Source organism: Oncorhynchus mykiss, chromosome 2 (genome assembly GCF_057628025.1).
Source record: "Oncorhynchus mykiss isolate SJ-2025 chromosome 2, ASM5762802v1, whole genome shotgun sequence".
NCBI lineage: Eukaryota > Metazoa > Chordata > Actinopteri > Salmoniformes > Salmonidae > Oncorhynchus > Oncorhynchus mykiss.
This window is the reverse complement of record NC_143023.1, coordinates 96,483,867-96,503,866: the sequence shown is the minus strand read 5'-3', so window position 1 is coordinate 96,503,866 and position 20,000 is coordinate 96,483,867. Positions and strand designations below refer to the sequence as shown.

The following is a 20,000-nucleotide window of genomic DNA, read 5'->3' as shown; positions in this document are numbered from 1 at the left end:
AACAGTAGTCTGATGTTATAGAAGAGAGGACCAGAACAGTAGTCTGTTTGGGGAAGATTTGGTGAAGTGTTACAAAGAAGATGATGGCAGTTTGGTTATGTGTGATGATTGTGAGATGATATGGCCTACAAATTTGACTGTTTTAAAGATGCAGACTTCAAAATTGCACATCAAAGCAACTTTAACGGCTACAGTTCAGATCGGTTAAATGGAAAATAGGGACGTGGATCAGAAAACCAGTCAGTATCTGGTGTGACCACCATTTGCCTCATGCAGCGCAACACATCTTGCAGCGCGACACACGTTGTGGCCTGTGGAATGTTGTCCCGCTCCTCTTCAGTGGCTGTGCGACGTTAATGGATATTGGCGGGAACTGGAACACGCTGTCGTACACGTCCAAAACATGCTCAATAGTTGACATGTCTGGTGAGTATGTAGGCCATGGAAGAACTGGGACATTTTCAGCTTCCAGGAATTGTGTACAGATCCTTGCGACATGGGGCAGTGCATTATCATGCTGAAACATGAGGTGATGGAGGTGGATGAAATGGCACAACAATGGGTTCGTGTGTTCGTCGTCTGTAGCCAATGTCTGCCCATACCATAACCCCACTGCCACCATGGGGCTCTCTGTTCAGAGTGTTGACATCCACAAACCGCTCTGCCGTACAGTTGAAACCGGGATTCATCCTTAAAGACCACATAAAATACACAAAATTGCATTGAAAATCTTTCCTGTTTTTTAGTTATTTCATTTTCTCCACGGTCCCTAAACATCTTTGCTGCGCAAGAGAAGCAGAAAAGAAATAGAAAACTTCATTCTATTGATTTATGAAATTATTCTGGTGAGCAAGTGTTTACAAATAGCCGACCAAAATGTCAGAAATTAGAAGCAGAAATATAAGCCAATCAAAATGTCAGAAATTAAAAGCAGAAATATAAAGCCAATCAAAATGTCAGAAATTAAAAGCAGAAATATAAAGCCTATCAAAATGTCAGAAATTAGAAGCAGAAATATAAGCCTATCAAAATGTCAGAAATTAGAAGCAGAAATATAAGCCTATCAAAATGTCAGAAATTAGAAGCAGAAATATAAGCCTATCAAAATGTCAGAAATTAGAAGCAGAAATATAAGCCTATCAAAAAAAATCGCTCCGTCCATCTTAGACTGTACATCACATTTTCTATTTGCGGGTTAGGGTTGGGCATGAGCCTCAGATTTGAATTTATCCCTATATATTCGGGCGGTTGTGGATAGATTATTAGCAATTAGCAAAATGTGCGTGAACAAACAGCTGACCCGCGCATAACTAACACACATACACACACACACACACACACACACACACACACACACACACAGCGTGACGTCAAAACGTCAAAGATGTGGCGGTGGACGTTGTGAAAACAGACAGAGGTGTCCGCAGGCACAAAGGGTTATAGGTCAAAGGCCACATCCCATATCAGGGATTCCTATTGAGCTTAATATTAATTCACTTTCCATCAATTTCTGTCCTGCTGAATATAGCGTAAATCAAATCAAATCAAAGGTATTTATTTACAATCATCTCTGCAGCACTTCGCCAATCAGGCCTTTATGGTAGAGTGGCCAGACAGAATCCACTCCTCAGTAAATGACACATGACAGACCACTTGGAGTTTGCCAAAAGCCACCTAAAGGAATCAGACCATGAGAAACAAGATTCTCTGTATGGATGTTATTTAGTGGCAGGGTCTGGGAGACTAGTCAGAATTGAGAGAAAGATGAACGAAGCAAAGCACAGAGAGATCAAATCAAATCAAATTCATTTATATAGCCCTTCGTACATCAGCTGATATCTCAAAGTGCTGTACAGAAACCCAGCCTAAAAACCCCAAACAGCAAGCAATGCAGGTGTAGAAGCACGGTGGCTAGGAAAAACTCCCTAGAAAGGCCAAAACCTAGGAAGAAACCTAGAGAAGAACCAGGCTATGTGGGGTGGCCAGTCCTCTTCTGGCTGTGCCGGGTGGAGATTATAACAGAACATGGCCAAGATGTTCAAATGTTCATAAATGACCAGCGTGGTCCAATAATAATAAGGCAGAACAGTTGAAACTGGAGCAGCAGCACGGCCAGGTGGACTGGGGACAGCAAGGAGTCATCATGTCAGGTAGTCCTGAGGCATGGTCCTAGGGCTCAGGTCCTCCGAGAGAGAGAAAGAAAGAGAGAAAGAGAGAATTAGAGAGAGCACACTTAAATTCACACAGGACACCGAATAGGACAGGAGAAGTACTCCAGATATAACAAACTGACCCCAGCCCCCCGACACATAAACTACTGCAGCATAAATACTGGAGGCTGAGACAGGAGGGGTCAGGAGACACTGTGGCCCCATCTGATGATACCCCCGGACAGGGCCAAACGTATGTTTTTAAGCCGAATGTTACAAATGATCTGTCCAAATATTTAAATGACTGTTTCAAATGTAGTCATACAACTATTCTTATCTACTGCTATTAGCACTAGCATTGCTGCTAATGATGTTGAACTCTGCTGGGAGCAGGTGATCGTTTAACAGTGTAGTATAACGCCTGAGGAGTGTGTGTGTGTGTGTGTGTGTGTGTGTGTGTGTGTGTGTGTGTGTGTGTGTGTGTGTGTGTGTGCGTGCGTGCGTGCGTGCGTGCGTGCGTGCGTGTGTGTGTGTGTGTGCTCCTGAACAGAATAGAACCTTGTAAACGCCTCAACGTCTTCTCTAAATGCTTTATCTCCTCATTTGGGAGTGACCGACATATGTTCCCTGTCATTCTGTCTGCCACCCAGGCAGTCCTGCACCAATCACAGACCCCGTAACACCCCCTTCACAGCCAGCCACCCAGGCTGACCTACACAGCAAGACATCTATCACTTTAGCATCCCTCCTATCAGCCACGTTAGCTTCACTCCATTATCTCCTGTTGTCTTCTTCCCAGTCCGGTGGACGGTGTCATAGTATTTAGACCCAGAAAGAGACAGGCAGTGTGAAAACAGAGATGCTTGACTGTACATAGTATAGTCTTACTGTACTCCTTCATGTATAACAGCTCTACCAGATTTACAGTGTGTTCATTACTTGGCAAATATATTTATAAAAGGTTATTTCCCTCTCCCTCTCTTCACCCTCTCCCTCTCATCCCCTCTCCCTCTCTTCCCCCTCTCCTTTATCTTCACCCTCTCTTCATCCCCTCTCCCTCTCTTCCCCCTCTCCTTTATCTTCCCCATCTCCCTATTTCCCCCCTCTCCCTATCCCTCTCTTCCCCCTCTCTCTCTCTCTTCCCCCTCTCCCCCTCCCCCTCTCCCTCTCTTCCCCCTCTCCCTCTCTTCCCCCTCTCTCTCTTCCCCCTCTCCCTCTCTTCCCTCTCTCTCTCTTCCCCCTCTCCCTCTCCCTCTCTTCCCCCCCTCTCTCTCTCTCTCTCTCTCTCTCTCTCTCTCTCTTCCCCCTCTCTCTCTTCCCCCTCTCCCTCTCTTCCCCCTCTCCCTCTCTCCCCCCTCTCTCTCTTCCCCCTCTCCCTCTCTTCCCCCTCTCTCTCTCTCTCTTCCCCCTCTCTCTCTTCCCCCTCTCCCTCTCTTCCCCTCTCTCTTCCCCCTCTCAATCTCTTCCCCCTCTCTCTCTCTTCCCCCTCTCCCCCTCTCTCTCTTCCCCCTCTCCCTCTTTTCCCCCTCTCCCTCTCTCTCTTCCCCCTCTCTCTCTTCCCCCTCTCCCTCTCCCTCTCTTCCCCCTCTCTCTCCCCTTCCCCCTCTCCCTCTCTTCCCCCTCTCTCCCTCTCTTCACCCTCTCCCCCTCTTCCCCCTCTCCCTCTCTTCCCCATCTGCAGTTGTTGGGCACCAGTGTGGTGGTGGATATAGCTGTGATGGGCGAGGCCCACGGTCTGATCTCAGACCTGCTGGCGGACCCCTCGCTGCCCCCCAACACCTTCACCTCCCTCCGTGCCGTCAGCAGCCTGCTCACCACTCAGCTCAACTTCCAGGTAAGAGCTGAACTCTTTGCAACTGCTTCTACGCCACTGACAGAATGTATGATATGCAGTACCAGTCAAAAGTTTGGACACACCTTCTCATTCAACGTTTTTTTTTTCTTCTACATTTTAGAATAATAGTGAAGACATCAAAACTATGAAATAAAACATATGGAATCATGTCGTAACCAAAAAAGTGTTAAACAAATCAAAATGTAATTTATATTTGAGATTCTTCAAAGTAGCCACGCTTTGTCTTGGCTACTCATCCAAAAGTGAAAATATCCTCTATCTTAAAACCTGTTAAATCTACCCCCACCTTTTTTGAAAATTCTGTTAAAAATCGCGCAACTTTTCAGCGTCCTGCTACTCATGCCAGGAATATAGTATATGCATATGATTAGTATGTGTGGATAGAAAACACTCTGAAGTTTATAAAACTGGTTAAATCACGGCTGTGACTATAACAGAGCGTGTGTTTCATTGAAAAACGCAAGAAAAACTGCTCTCTGAAAGCAAAAAATAATTTCCATAAGTCACTTCCACCAGTTGTTAAAGGAGAACAGAATTTAATGGAAATTTGCCTGCACTTCATACAAATTCCGCACGATGGCGCCATTGTACTAATTTTCAATCGAATTAATTGTTGGAAAATCCATCTGTCTGACCCCAAGTTTTCCAGTCTTCACCCGGATGCAGTTCAAGGAGAGATCAGATTGCATTGTTTTTGAAGTGAGGACCTATTGAAGAGACATCGCCCTGTAATCGTTTTGATAGATTATAAACGTTTACTAATACCTAAAGTTGGATTACAAAAGGATTTCGAAGTGTTTTGTGAAAGTTTATCGTCGACTTTTTTAATTTTAAAAAATTACGCAGCGTTTAAAAACGATGAATTTTTCTGAATGACACTACTTCTATACAAAGCTATTTTGGGTATATATGGACCGATTTAAACGAAAAAAAGACCCAATAGTGATGTTTATGGGGCATATAGGAGTGCCAAGAAAGAAGCTCGTCTAAGGTAATGAATGTTTTATATTTTATTTCTGCGTTTTGGGTAGCGCCGTCTATCGCAAAATCTGTTGTTTACGTGTCGAGCTGGCATTTTGGGGGGTGCATGCTATCAGATAATAGCTTCTGATGCTTTCGCCGAAAAGCATTTTAAAAATCTGACTTGCTGGCTAGGTTCACAACGAGTGTAGCTTTAATTTAATACCCTGCTTGTGAATTTTGATCAAGGTTTGAGTTTTAACGAGTACATTTAGCATTTAGCGTAGCGCATTTGCATTTCCAGGTGCCTACTTGGGACATGTGCGTCTCAAGTAGATTCAAGAAGTTAAAAGAGGTCATTAAAATGCATTCCAGGTGACTACCTCATGAAGCTGGTTGAGAGAATACCAAGAGTGAACTGCCTCCTACTCTGTCCCAGATGCTAATATATGCATATTAATATTAGTATTGGATAGGAAACACTATGAAGTTTCTAAAACTGTTTGAATGATGTCTGTGAGTATAACAGAACTCATATGGCAGGCGGAAACCTGAGAAAAATCCAACCAGGAAGTGGGAAATCTGAGGTTTGTAGTTTTTCAAAGCTTGGCCTACCGAATACACAGTTTCTATTGAGTCAAGTTGTACTTCCTACTGCTTCCACTAGATGTCAACCGTCTTTAGAAACTTGTTTCAGGTTTCTGCTATAAAGGAGGGGCTCATGAGACCTGTTTGAGTCAGTGGTCTGGCAGAGTGTCTCAGGCTCGTGCCGCGCGCTCCCGACAGAGTTAGCTCTCGTTCCAGTGCTTTTCTTCAGACATAGGAATACTCCGGTTGGAACATTATTGATGTTTTATGTTAAAAACATCCTAAAAATTTATTCCATACATCGCTTGACTTGTTTCTACGACCTGTAATGGAACTTTTCGAGTTTTTGTCTGGACGAAATGCTCGCGCCTCATGAAGATGGATTACTGGGCTGAACACGCTAACAACAAGTGGCTATTTGGACATAAATGATGGACTTTATGGAACAAATCAGTCATTTATTGTCGAACTGGGATTCCTGGGAGTGCCTTCTGATGAAGATCATCAAAGGTAAGTTAATATATACATAGTGTTATTTCTAACTTCTGTTGACTCCAAAATGGCGGATATTTCTCTGGCTGGATTGGGCTCTGAGCGTCGTTCTCAGATTAAATCTGACACAGCGGTTGCATTAAGGAGAGGTTTGTCTAAAGTTCCATGTGTAATACTTGTATCTTTTATCAATATTTATTATGAGTATTTCTGCAAAATCACAAGATGTTTTGGAATCCAAACATTACTGCACGTAACGCACCAATGTAAACTGAGATTTTTGGATATAAATATGCACATTATTGAACAAAACATACATGTATTGTGTAACATGATGTCCTATGAGTGTCATCTGATGAAGATCATCAAAGGTTAGTGATTCATTTTAGCTATATTTCTGCTTTTTGTGACTCCTTTCTTTGGCTGGAAAAATGGCTGTGTTTTTTTGACTTGGAGTTGATCTATCATAATCATATGTTGTGCTTTCGCAGTAAAGCACTTTTGAAATCGGACACGATGGGTAGATTAACAAGATCCACAATCACCCAACCTCATCCCAGTTGAGATAGTTTGGGATGAGTTGGACCGCAGAGTGAAGGAAAAGCAGCCAACAAGTGTTCATCAACTCCTTCAAGACTGTTGGAAAAGCATTCCTCATGAAGCTGGTTGAGAGAACGCCAAGAGTGTGCAAAGTTGTCACCAAGGCAAAGGGTGGCTACTTTCAAGAATCTAAAATCTCAAATATATTTTGATTTCTTTAACACTTTTTTTGGTTACTACATGATGCCACGTGTTATTTCATAGTTTTGATGTCTTCACTATTATTACACAATGTAGAAAATAGTAAAGAAAAAAAAAACCATCGAATGAGTAGGTGTGTCCAAACTTTTGACTGGTACTGTATGTGTAACTTGCAATATACTATATGTATTGTGTATCATTGTAGTAGTATTTATTGGGATCCCCAATTAGCCGCTGCCAAGGCAGCAACTACTCTTCCTGGGGTCCAAACAGGAAACATAACAGTAAAATAAGTCAAATACATAATATAATATCATAATATACATACCACTACATAACACTACATAACACTACATAGCACTACATAACACTATATAATACTACATAATACTAGATAACACTACATAATACTACCTAGTAATACATAGTACTACATAACACTACATGGTACTACATAACCCTATGTAATAATACATAATACTAGATAACACTACATAACACGACATAATACTACATAATACTACATAACACTACATACCACTACACAACACTACACAACACTAATTACTACTAGATAATACTACGTACTTCTACATTATGCTACATAACACTACATAGTACTACATTGTACTGCATGACACTACATAACACAACGTAATATGAAATAATACTACATAGCACTACATAATACTACATTTTACTACATAATAATACATAACAATAGAAAATACTACATTTCACAAAAAATACTACTTTATACTACATTATACTTCATACACTACATAATACTGCATAATACTACATAATGCTACATAATGCTACATAATACTACATAACACTACAAAACACTACATAATATTGCATTGTACTACACAAAACTATATAACACTACAAAATACTACATAATACTACAGAATACTACATAACATGACATGCACTACATAATACGACATAATGCTGCAAAATACTACATAACACTACATAATACTTCATAACACTACATAATATAACATAACACGACATAATAGGACATGATACTACATAATACTACATTAACTCTTACCTCTGCCTCATGCTTCAGAAACGGAAAAGGACTCCTGTCCTATGAGCTGTCCCGGCTTGCACAAGCCAAGGATTTGGTCAAGGCCACCCAGCTACATAATGTAATACGTAGTACAGTGTAAATTACAGTACAAAATATGTACAGTGCCTTGCGAAAGTATTCGGACCCCTTGAACTTTGCGACCTTTTGCCACATTTCAGGCTTCAAACATAAGGATATAAAACTGTATTTTTTTGTGGAGAATCAACAACAAGTGGGACACAATCATGAAGTGGAACAACATTTATTGGATATTTAAAACTTTTTTAACAAATCAAAAACTGGAAAATTGGGCGTGCAAAATTATTCAGCCCCTTTACTTTCAGTGCCGCAAACTCTCTCCAGAAGTCCAGTGAGGATCTCTGAATGATCCAATGTTGACCTAAATTAATAATGAGGATAAATACAATCCACCTGTGTGTAATCAAGTCTCCGTATAATTGCACCTGCACTGTGATAGTCTCAGAGGTCCGTTAAAAGCGCAGAGAGCATCATGAAGAACAAGGAACACACCAGTTAGGTCCGAGATACTGTTGTGAAGAAGTTTAAAGCCGGATTTGGATACAAAAAGATTTCCCAAGCTTTAAACATCCCAAGGAGCACTGTGCAAGCGATAATATTGAAATGGAAGGAGTATCAGACCACTGCAAATCTACCAAGACCTGGCCGTCCCTCTAAACTTTCAGCTCATTCAAGGAGAAGACTGATCAGAGATGCAGCCAAGAGGCCCATGATCACTCTGGATGAACTGCAGAGATCTACAGCTGAGGTGGGAGACTCTGTCCATAGGACAACAATCAGTCGTATATTGCACAAATCTGGCCTTTATGGAAGAGTGGCAAGAAGAAAGCCATTTCTTAAAGATATCCATAAAAAGTGTTGTTTAAAGTTTGCCACAAGCCTAACCTGGGAGACACACCAAACATGTGGAAGAAGGTGCTCTGGATAGATGAAACCAAAATTGAACTTTTTGGCAACAATCCAAAACGTTATGTTTGGCGTAAAAGCAACACAGCTGAACACACCATCCCCACTGTCAAACATGGTGGTGGCAGCATCATGGTTTGGGCCTGCTTTTCTTCAGCAGGGAAAGGGAAGATGGTTAAAATTGATGGGAAGATGGATGGAGCCAAATACAGGACCATTCTGGAAGAACCTGATGGAGTCTGCAAAAGACCTGAGACTGGGACGGAGATTTGACTTCCAACAAGACAATGATGCAAAACATAAAGCAAAATCTACAATGGAATGGTTCAAAAATAAACATATCCAGGTGTTAGAATGGCCAAGTCAAAGTCCAGACCTGAATCCAATCGAGAATCTGTGGAAAGAACTGAAAACTGCTGTTCACAAATGCTCTCCATCCAACCTCACTGAGCTCGAGCTGTTTTGCAAGTAGGAATGGGAAAAAATTTCAGTCTCTCGATGTGCAAAACTGATAGAGGCATACCCCAAGCGACTTACAGTTGTAATCGCAGCAAAAGGTGGCGCTACAAAGTATTAACTTAAGGGGGCTGAATAATTTTGCACGCCCAATTTTTCAGTTTTTGATTTGTTAAAAAAGTTTGAAATATCCAATAAATGTCGTTCCACTTCATGATTGTGTCCCACTTGTTGTTGATTCTTCACAAAAAAATACAGTTTTATATCTTTATGTTTGAAGCCTGAAATGTGGCAAAAGGTTGCAAAGTTTAAGGGGGCCGAATACTTTCGCAAGGCACTGTATCTGTGTGTCTCTTCACAGTCCCCGTTGGGTCGTAAAGGTGTTTTTTTCTGGGTTTTGAATCTGTTCTTTTTTTTGCTAGCTTGGGTTACCTGGGGTTGCAGAGAGTTTCATGAAGTTGTTTTCCCAGCCTCTGTTCTGGACCTGGGGACTGTGAAGAGACTTCTGGTTGAATGTCGTGTTATACTGATGAGTGTCTGAACTGTGTGTCAACTGCTTGAACAGATTCGGTACCTTCAACACATCAATACCTCGCACAAAGACCAATAGTGATACAATAGTGAGTCAACCACTCCTCAACTTTGAGCCGGGAGAGACTGACATGCGTGTTACTGACATTTTCCCTCTGTGTTCATCTAAGTGCGAAAGGTTTTGCTCTGTTCTGGACCAACTGTAATTGCCTTATGTTCCTCTTTGCCGCACCTGACCACACAACTGGCCAGTGGTCCAGGTGTGACAAAACTAGGGCCTGTAGGACCTGTCTGGTCGACTGAAATGTCAAGAAAGCAGAGCAACACCTTATCATGGACAGATTAGGTTTAGTTTTGAGTGAGTGACTTGTCCCAAAAATTTGTTTTTTTGTTTTTGAGATATTTAGAACCAGCCTATTGTTAGTTACCCATTCTAGAACTGACTGGAGTTCTATGTTAAACCTATTGTTAGTTACCCATTCTAGAACTGACTGGAGTTCTGTGTTAAACCTGTTGTTAGTTACCCATTCTAGAACTGACTGGAGCTCTATGTTAAACCTATTGTTAGTTACCCATTTTAGAACTGACTGGAGTTCTATGTTAAACCTATTGTTAGTTACCCATTCTAGAACTGACTGGAGTTCTATGTTAAACCTGTTGTTAGTTACCCATTCTAGAATTGACTGGAGTTCTATGTTAAACCTATTGTTAGTTACCCATTCTAGAACTGACTGGAGTTCTATGTTAAACCTGTTGTTAGTTACCATTCTAGAACTTACTGGAGTTCAATGTTAAACCTGTTGTTAGTTACCCATTCTAGAACTGACTGGAGTTCTGTGTTAAACCTATTGTTAGTTACCATTCTAGAACTGACTGGAGTTCTATGTTAAACCTATTGTTAGTTACCATTCTAGAACTGACTGGAGTTCTCTGTTAAACCTATTGTTAGTTACCATTCTAGAACCGACTGGAGTTCTATGTTAAACCTATTGTTAGTTACCATTCTAGAACTGACTGGAGTTCTCTGTTAAACCTATTGTTAGTTACCATTCTAGAACCGACTGGAGTTCTATGTTAAACCTGTTGTTAGTTACCATTCTAGAACTGACTGGAGTTCTATGTTAAACCTATTGTTAGTTACCCATTCTAGAACTGACTGGAGCTCTATGTTAAACCTGTTGTTAGTTACCCATTCTAGAACTGACTGGAGTTCTATGTTAAACCTAGTGTTAGTTACCCATTCTAGAACTGACTGGAGCTCTATGTTAAACCTATTGTTAGTTACCATTCTAGAACTGACTGGAGTTCTGTGTTAAACCTATTGTTAGTTACCCATTCTAGAACTGACTGGAGTTCTGTGTTAAACCTATTGTTAGTTACCCATTCTAGAACTGACTGGAGCTCTATGTTAAACCTGTTGTTAGTTACCCATTCTAGAACTGACTGGAGTTCTATGTTAAACCTGTTGTTAGTTACCCATTCTAGAACTGACTGGAGCTTTGTGTTAAACCTATTGTTAGTTACCCATTCTAGAACTGACTGGAGTTCTATGTTAAACCTATTGTTAGTTAACATTCTAGAACTGACTGGAGTTCTATGTTAAACCTGTTGTTAGTTACCCATTCTAGAACTGACTGGAGCTTTGTGTTAAACCTATTGTTAGTTACCCATTCTAGAACTGACTGGAGTTCTATGTTTAGGGTGTCATACATTAGATTTATTCTACTGTTGTAGCTGATACAGTACTGTTGAGTCGTCAGCGTACGCATACAAACAGGCTTTATTCAAGGTCAGTGGGAAGGTCCTCCTCGATTGTGTTTTTGTGTTGATTGGGTCCATTCTGTTGCCTACCTAAAACACAACGTGGACCACAATGGAAATAAGTATAATATTTGTATTTGTGTGTACAGTATGTACCGTAGGTTTACTTGGCTGAGGCACCGCTTTGTGTATGTTAAATCTGTCAAATAAAATTAAATATACAATTCTTCCAGCCCCTGCACCGTCCGCGCCTCGCTCCCCTGGGCGTCAACCTGGGAGACGCCTACATCTGCTCCGACTCAGAGGAAGGATCTGAGAAGATAGGGGAGAAGACCAATACCTTACCTAAGGTGAGGACAGATGCATGGTGGGAAAGGGAGAGGGGGAGAGGAGTGGCCTGAGAAGACAGGTGAGAGGACCAATACCTTACCAAAGGTGAGAACAGATGCATGGTGGGAAAGGTAGATGGGCAGAGGAGGGGTCTGAGAAGATAGGGGAGATGACCAATACCTTACCTAAGGTGAGGACAGATTCATGGTGGGAAAGGGAGAGGGGGAGAGGATTGGCCTGAGAAGACAGGTGAGAGGACCAATACCTTACCAAAGCTGACAACAGATGCATGGTGGGAATGGGAGATGAGCAGAGGATTGGCCTGAGAAGGGGGGGACCAATATACTCTACCTAAGGAGAGAAAGGTCCTGACTGCTATACAGTGCCTTCAGAAAGTATTCACACCCCTTGACTTTTTCCACGTTTTGTTTTTTTACAAAGTGGAATTAAACTTTATAAAATATACATTTTTGGTCAACAATCCATACAAAATACTCTGTAATGTCAAAGTGAAATTTTTACATTTGTAAAAACGAATATATATTGATTAGATACAGTAAGTATTCATCCCCCTCAGTCAACACATGTTAGAATCACCTTTGTCAGCGATTACAGATGTGTCTTTCTGGGTAAGTCTCTGAGAGCTTTGCACGCCTGGATTGTAAAATATTTGCACATTATTCTTTAAAAAAACAATTCAAGCTTTGTCAAGTTGGTTATTAATCATTGCTAGGCGGCCATTTTAAGTCTTGTCGTAGATTTTAAAGCCAATTTAAGTCAAATCAGTAACTAGGCCACTCAGGAATATTCAATGTCATCTTGGTAAGCAACTGCAGTGTAGATTTGGCCTTGTGTTTTAGGTTATTGTCCTGCTGAAAGGTGCATTTGTCCTGCTGAAAGGTGAATTTGTCCTGCTGAAAGGTGAATTTGTCCTGCTGAAAGGTGAATTTGTCCTGCTGAAAGGTGAATTTGTCCTGCTGAAAGGGGAATTTGTCTCCCAGTATCTGTTGGAAATACACTTGGGTGATATACCGTTTATACCACATACCGGGGTATTTTGAAATACAGTATATATACCCCGGTATGTAACCTTGTCGGTTTGTCAAATAAATTACATTCAGCTCAGGGCTCTAGCTATGCATGTGGTTTGCTAACTTGCTAACTAATTGGCTAAATGTCAAGATCAAACTTCTTGATTACAAGCAGAGACATTCAATCAAATCAAATCGAATGTAATTTGTCACATGCACCGAATGGAACAGGTGTAGTAGACCTTATCGTGAAATGCTGACTTACAAGCCCCTTTAAACAACAATGCAGTTCAAGAAATAGAGTTATGACAATTTTTACAAAATAAAATAAAGTCAAAAATAAAATAAAAAGTAATACAATAAAATAACAATAATGAGGCTATAATCCCGGATCAAGATCCCTGTTGCCTCAATTGTTTTACTCTGTATTTTTTATACTACTCCTTATGTGCACTTCCAGTAATACCGTATACCCCGGTATAGTACTAAAAACGCTATGACGGTGTGAACATCTGGATACGACCCAACCCTATTTTGAAAGCAGACCGAACCACTAGTATTCCGCCTGTGCTTAGCTCTATTTCCTCAGTGCTTCCCTAGTCCTTGCCGATGACAAGCATACCCATAACATGATGCAGCCACCACCATGCTTAAAATATGATGTGGTACTCAGTGATGTGTTGTGTTGGATTTACCCCAAACATAACCATTTTGTATTCAGGACATAAAGTCAATGTCTTTGCAACATTTTTTGGCAGTTTTACTTCAGTGCATTATTGCAAACAGGATGCGTATTTTATAATGTTTTTTTTTATTCTGTACTGACTTCCTTCTTTTCAGTCTGTCAATTAGGTATTTGTTAGTATTTGTTATTTGTTAGTATTTATTAGTTTTGTCACTATTATTCTACAATGTAAAAAATAAATAAATAAAATTAAAGAAAATCCCTGGAATGAGTAGGTGTGTCCAAACTATTGACTGGTGTATGTAGGTAAATCTGTTTTACGTGGCACTATTTCTATGCTTCACGTTCTTAAGTTACATTTTTGTGTCTTTTTACTTTTGATTTTGCACACCAGCTTCAAACATTTGAAAATACAATATTTTGGGTTATTGAAAATAGATTTCACAGCGGTTTAGATGGTATAATGATCATCTACACTATACATTGCTTGTTTTTGTCACAAATTGAAATTAAGCGAACGTTTTGTGGTAAACCATCCTCAGGATTATCTGGAAAAACCTCCCTGGTCTTTGTGGTTGAAAATGTATTTGAAATTCACTGCTTGACTGAGGGACTGTACAGGTGATGTGTGCAGTACAGCGATTACGTTGTCATTATCGAACACAGAGTGGGTCCATGCAGCTTACAAAGCACATGTTTACTCCTGGACTTATTTAGGCCATAAGATGTAGGTCATTTAACAGACGCTCAAATCCAGAGCGACTCACAGGAGCAATTAGGGTTAAATAAAGATTCAAATAAATAAAATTAAAATAAGTGCCTTGCTCAAGGGGCACATCAGCAGATTTTTTCACCTTTTGTTGACTCAATTTGTACAAATCTAGAAAAACATAAGTCAAGGGGGTGTGGCTACTTTTTGAAGGCAGTGTATACTGACTGGTTTAAGACAAAATATCAGAGGAATTTCTTTTTTTGGGGGGTTGAAATTTAACAGTGTAAGAAATGAAACTTTGACTTTGGTTACCACTTGTAGCGCCGCGATGCCATAGTGTGAAATATGTTGTTGAATCAGTGATTCGTCATTGTTATAACCCTCCCTAACATGACTTATGGCCTACGTAACAATGCTACACGCATATGTTCATGTTTTATTGTCCGGTTAATGAGCACGAGTACTCCCCTGCTTTGAACTTTTTTTTACCGTCAAAGAAAAGACTGTATTTTCATAGAGTTTCTTGTGGAAAAAAAAATATGTCTGGTGCTTAGAGGGGGGGGGGGGGGGGGGGGGTTCTCCTTCTCGTTCTCTCTTTCATTTAAACAGCTGTGTCAACATGACAGATTTTCAGAAGCAGGCAGAGAGAGAGATGGAGCGAGAGAGCGAGTGAGTGAGAGAGATTTGTTGATTTCAAAAAAGCTTTTGACTCAATTTGTCATGAGGGTCTGCTTAAACACCATGTATTGCAGAGCAGAATTAGGCCGATACCCATTAACTATCACAATCCAGAAAAGGAGACATTAAATTCTACAATCATCTAAAAGGAAGCAATTCCCAAACCTTCCATAACAAATCCATCACCTATAGAGAAATTAACCTGGAGAAGAGTCCCCCAAGCAAGCTGGTCCTGGGGCTCTGTTCACAAACACAAACAGAACCCACAGAGCCCCAGGACGGCAACACAATTAGACCCAACCACATCATGAGAAAATAAAAAGATAATTACTTAACACATTGGAAAGACCAAATCATGAGATTTGACACACTGGAAAGGATTAACAAAAACACAGAGCAAACTAGAATACGATTTGGCCCTGAACAGAGAGTACACAGTAGCAGAATACCTGACCACCGTGACTGCCCCAAACTTAAGGAAAGCTTTGACTATGTACAGACTCAGTGAGCATAGCCTTGCTATTGAGAAGGCCGCCGAAGGCAGACCTGGCTCTCAAGAGAAGACAGGCTATGTGCACACTGCTCACAAAATGAGGTGGAAACTGAGCTGCACTTCCTAACCTCCTGCCAAATGTATGACCATATTAGAGACACATATTTCCCTCAGATTACACAGACCCACAAAGAATTCAAAAACAAATCCAATCTTGATAAACTCCCATATCTTCTGGCTGAAATACAACAGTGTGCCATCTTGCAGCAATATATGTGACCTGTTGTCATAAGAAAAGGGCAACCAGTGAAGAACAAACACAATTGTAAATACAACCCATATTTGTGTTTATTTATTTTCCCCTTTGTACTAAACTATTTGCACATCGTTACAACACTCTATATATACATAATATGACATTTATAATGTCTTTATTCTTTTGGAACTTTTGTGAGTGTAATGTTTACTGTTCATTTTCTTTTTCTTTTTTGTTGTTGTTTATTATCTATTTCACTGGATTTGGTAATGCTAACATATGTTTCCCATGCCAATAAAGCCCCTTGAATTGAATTGAGAGAGACAGCGACAGAGGCAGAAAGAGAGAGAAAGAGATGTGTAGAAGCAGACAAGAGAGGGATGTGAGGGATGAGAGGGATGAGGGATATGAGGGATGAGAGGGATGACAGTTTATGTATTTACAGACAGGAGGACTCCCTGTTGATACGTTGATCATTTATCTGAAGGATTAAATATCTAAACTCTTTCCCCTCTACTTCCTTTTGGTCTCCCTCTATTCCCTCTCTCCTAACGCCCCCCAACCCCCACGGTGTGTGTGTGTGTGTGTGTGTGTGTGTGTGTGTGTGTGTGTGTGGTCGGTCGACTGTTCCCTGTTCCATGAGTGATCAAACCAGTCTCAGAGCTGACAGAATTATAGTTTTAGCTCGTCTGTATGAAGCACTTACGAAATAAAACCTTGTTAAAAGTAAAGCTAAGACAAACTGTGCAACGTCCAATCATGGCTACTTTACATACACACACACACACACACACACACACACACACACACACACATTAGCCAGGGAGCGCCAGGGAGAGCCAGGGAGAGCCAGGGAGAGCCAGGGAGGGCCTGGGAGGGCCAGGGAAAACCAGGGAGGGCCAGGGAGTGCCAGGGAGGGCCAGGGAGTGCCAGGGAGCGCCAGGGAGTGCCAGGGAGGGCCAGGGAGAGCTAGGAAGAGCCAGGGAGCGCCAGGGAGAGCCATGGAGGGCCAGGGAGAGCCAGGGAGGGCCAGGGAGGGCCAGGGAGGGCCATGTAGGGCCAGGGAGAGCCAGGGAGGGCCAGGGAGGGCCATGGAGGGCCAGGGAGAGCTAGGGAGAGAGGGCTGGCAGAACTCTAAGTGCCGCTGGCAGAGAACTGGAGGAGGGGGAATGCGGTTAGTGGCAGAGGGTGTGTGTGTGTGTGTGTGTGTGTGTGTGTGTGTGTGTGTGTGTGTGTGTGTGTGTGTGTGTGTGTGTGTGTGTGTGTGTGTGTGGTGGAAAGTCCTGTACTGCTGTGCTGTGCTTGCTTTTTTCTCTAAGAGAAATTTTGACATCCACTGTGGTGCATACTGATGGCTTTCCAGTGCTTAAATCCCCAAACTTACATTCTTCTAAAAACACACATATGGGCGTGTGCACATATTCATGTACACACACACACACACACACACACACACAACACACACACACACACACACACACACACACACACACACACACACACACACACTTACTGTTTTCAAAGTGCTGCATGTTCTCATTTTTAATATGCTGAGCCACTGAGAACTGTCTGGCGTGAGTTCAGGCCGAGGAGGAGAAGCACATACAAACTACGAATAACATGAATAACATGAATAACAAACACATAATCGTTAACAAACTGTTTGAATCTTTAACAAAACATTTTTCTCCACACGAATCATGAACACGTAACCTGTAACATCTAAACAAACCACACTCTTTGTACCCATCACAAAACATCACAAAACATCTTGAAACATTCCAAAATGTCATGATACATAACGAAACATCACTAAACATCATCAAACACCATGAAACATCACCAAACACCATGAAAAATGTTCAAACACCATGAAACATCACCAAACACCATGAAACATCACCAAACACCATGAAACATCGCCAAACACCATGAAACATCACCAAACACAATGAAACATCACCAAACACCATGAAACATCACCAAACACCATGAAACATCACCAAACACAATTAAATAAAACCAAACACCAAAAAAACACGAAACATCACCAAACCCCACAGAACATCACCAAACACAATTTAATAAAACCAAACACCAAAAAAACATGAAACATCACCAAACCCCACAGAACATCACCAAACACAATTAAATAAAACCAAACACCAAAAAAACATGAAACATCACCAAACACAATGAAACATCACCAAACACCATGAAACATCACCAAACACCATGAAACATCACCAAACACAATTAAATAAAACCAAACACCAAAAAAACACGAAACATCACCAAACCCCACAGAACATCACCAAACACAATTTAATAAAACCAAACACCAAAAAAACATGAAACATCACCAAACCCCACAGAACATCACCAAACACAATTAAATAAAACCAAACACCAAAAAAACATGAAACATCACCAAACCCCACAGAACATCACCAAATACCATGAAACATCACCAAATACCAAAAAACACCATGAAACATCACCAAACACCACAAAACATCTCCAAACCCCACAAAACATCACCAAACACCATGAAACATCACCAAACACCAGGAAACATCACCAAACACCATGAAACATCACCAAACACCATGAAACATCACCAAACACCAGGAAACATCACCAAACACCATGAAACATCTCCAAACACCATGAAACATGATAAAACACCATGAAACATCACCAAACACCATGAAACATCACCAAACACCAAAAAAACACGAAACATCACCAAACCACACAGAACATCTCCAAACACCATGAAACATCACCAAACACCATGAAACATCACCAAACACCATGAAACATCACCAAACACCAAAAAACACCATGAAACATCACCAAACACCACAAAACATCTCCAAACCCCACAAAACATCACCAAACACCATGAAACATCACCAAACACCACAAAACATCACCAAACACCATGAAACATCACCAAACACCATGAAACATGATAAAACACCTTGAAACATCACCAAACACCACAAAACATCACCAAACACCATTAAACATCACCAAACCCCATGAAACATCACCAAACACCATGAAACATCACCAAACACCATGTAACATCACCGAACACCATGAAACATCACCAAACACCATGAAAGTTCTCCAAACACCATGAAACATCACCAAACACCATGAAACATCACCAAACACCATGAAACATCACCAAACCCCACAAAACATCACCAAACACAATTAAATAAAACCAAACACCAAAAAAACACGAAACATCACCAAACCCCACAGAACATCACCAAATACCATGAAACATCACCAAATACCAAAAAACACCATGAAACATCACCAAACACCACAAAACATCTCCAAACCCCACAAAACATCACCAAACACCATGAAACATCACCAAACACCAGGAAACATCACCAAACACCATGAAACATCACCAAACACCATGAAACATCACCAAACACCAGGAAACATCACCAAACACCATGAAACATCTCCAAACACCATGAAACATGATAAAACACCATGAAACATCACCAAACACCATGAAACATCACCAAACACCAAAAAAACACGAAACATCACCAAACCACACAGAACATCTCCAAACACCATGAAACATCACCAAACACCATGAAACATCACCAAACACCATGAAACATCACCAAACACCAAAAAACACCATGAAACATCACCAAACACCACAAAACATCTCCAAACCCCACAAAACATCACCAAACACCATGAAACATCACCAAACACCACAAAACATCACCAAACACCATGAAACATCACCAAACACCATGAAACATGATAAAACACCTTGAAACATCACCAAACACCACAAAACATCACCAAACACCATTAAACATCACCAAACCCCATGAAACATCACCAAACACCATGAAACATCACCAAACACCATGTAACATCACCGAACACCATGAAACATCACCAAACACCATGAAAGTTCTCCAAACACCATGAAACATCACCAAACACCATGAAACATCACCAAACACCATGAAACATCACCAAACACCATGAAACATGATAAAACACCATGAAATATCACCAAACACCATGAAACATCACCGAACACCATGAAACATCACCAAACACCATGAAACATGATAAAACACCATGAAACATCACCAAACACCATGAAACATCACCAAACACCAAAAAACACCATGAAACATCACCAAACACCACAAAACATCACGAAAGACCACAAAACATCACCAAACAC

The 20,000-nt window shown here is 40.9% G+C and overlaps 1 protein-coding gene across 2 annotated transcripts in view; it reads left to right on the top strand.

Annotated features, from left to right (window-relative positions):
- LOC110502509 (cGMP-inhibited 3',5'-cyclic phosphodiesterase 3A) overlaps nt 1–20,000 on the top strand; it is a 219,865-nt gene that overhangs the window by 157,247 nt on the left and 42,618 nt on the right. The window contains exons 3-4 of one of the 2 annotated variants that reach the window (XM_036960080.2): nt 3,832–3,984; nt 11,797–11,913. In XM_036960080.2, coding sequence (XP_036815975.2) covers nt 3,832–3,984; nt 11,797–11,913 — 270 coding nt within the window. Of the gene's footprint in view, nt 1–3,831; nt 3,985–11,796; nt 12,084–20,000 lie in introns of both variants that reach the window. The other variant, XM_090213263.1, reaches the window with a different exon arrangement.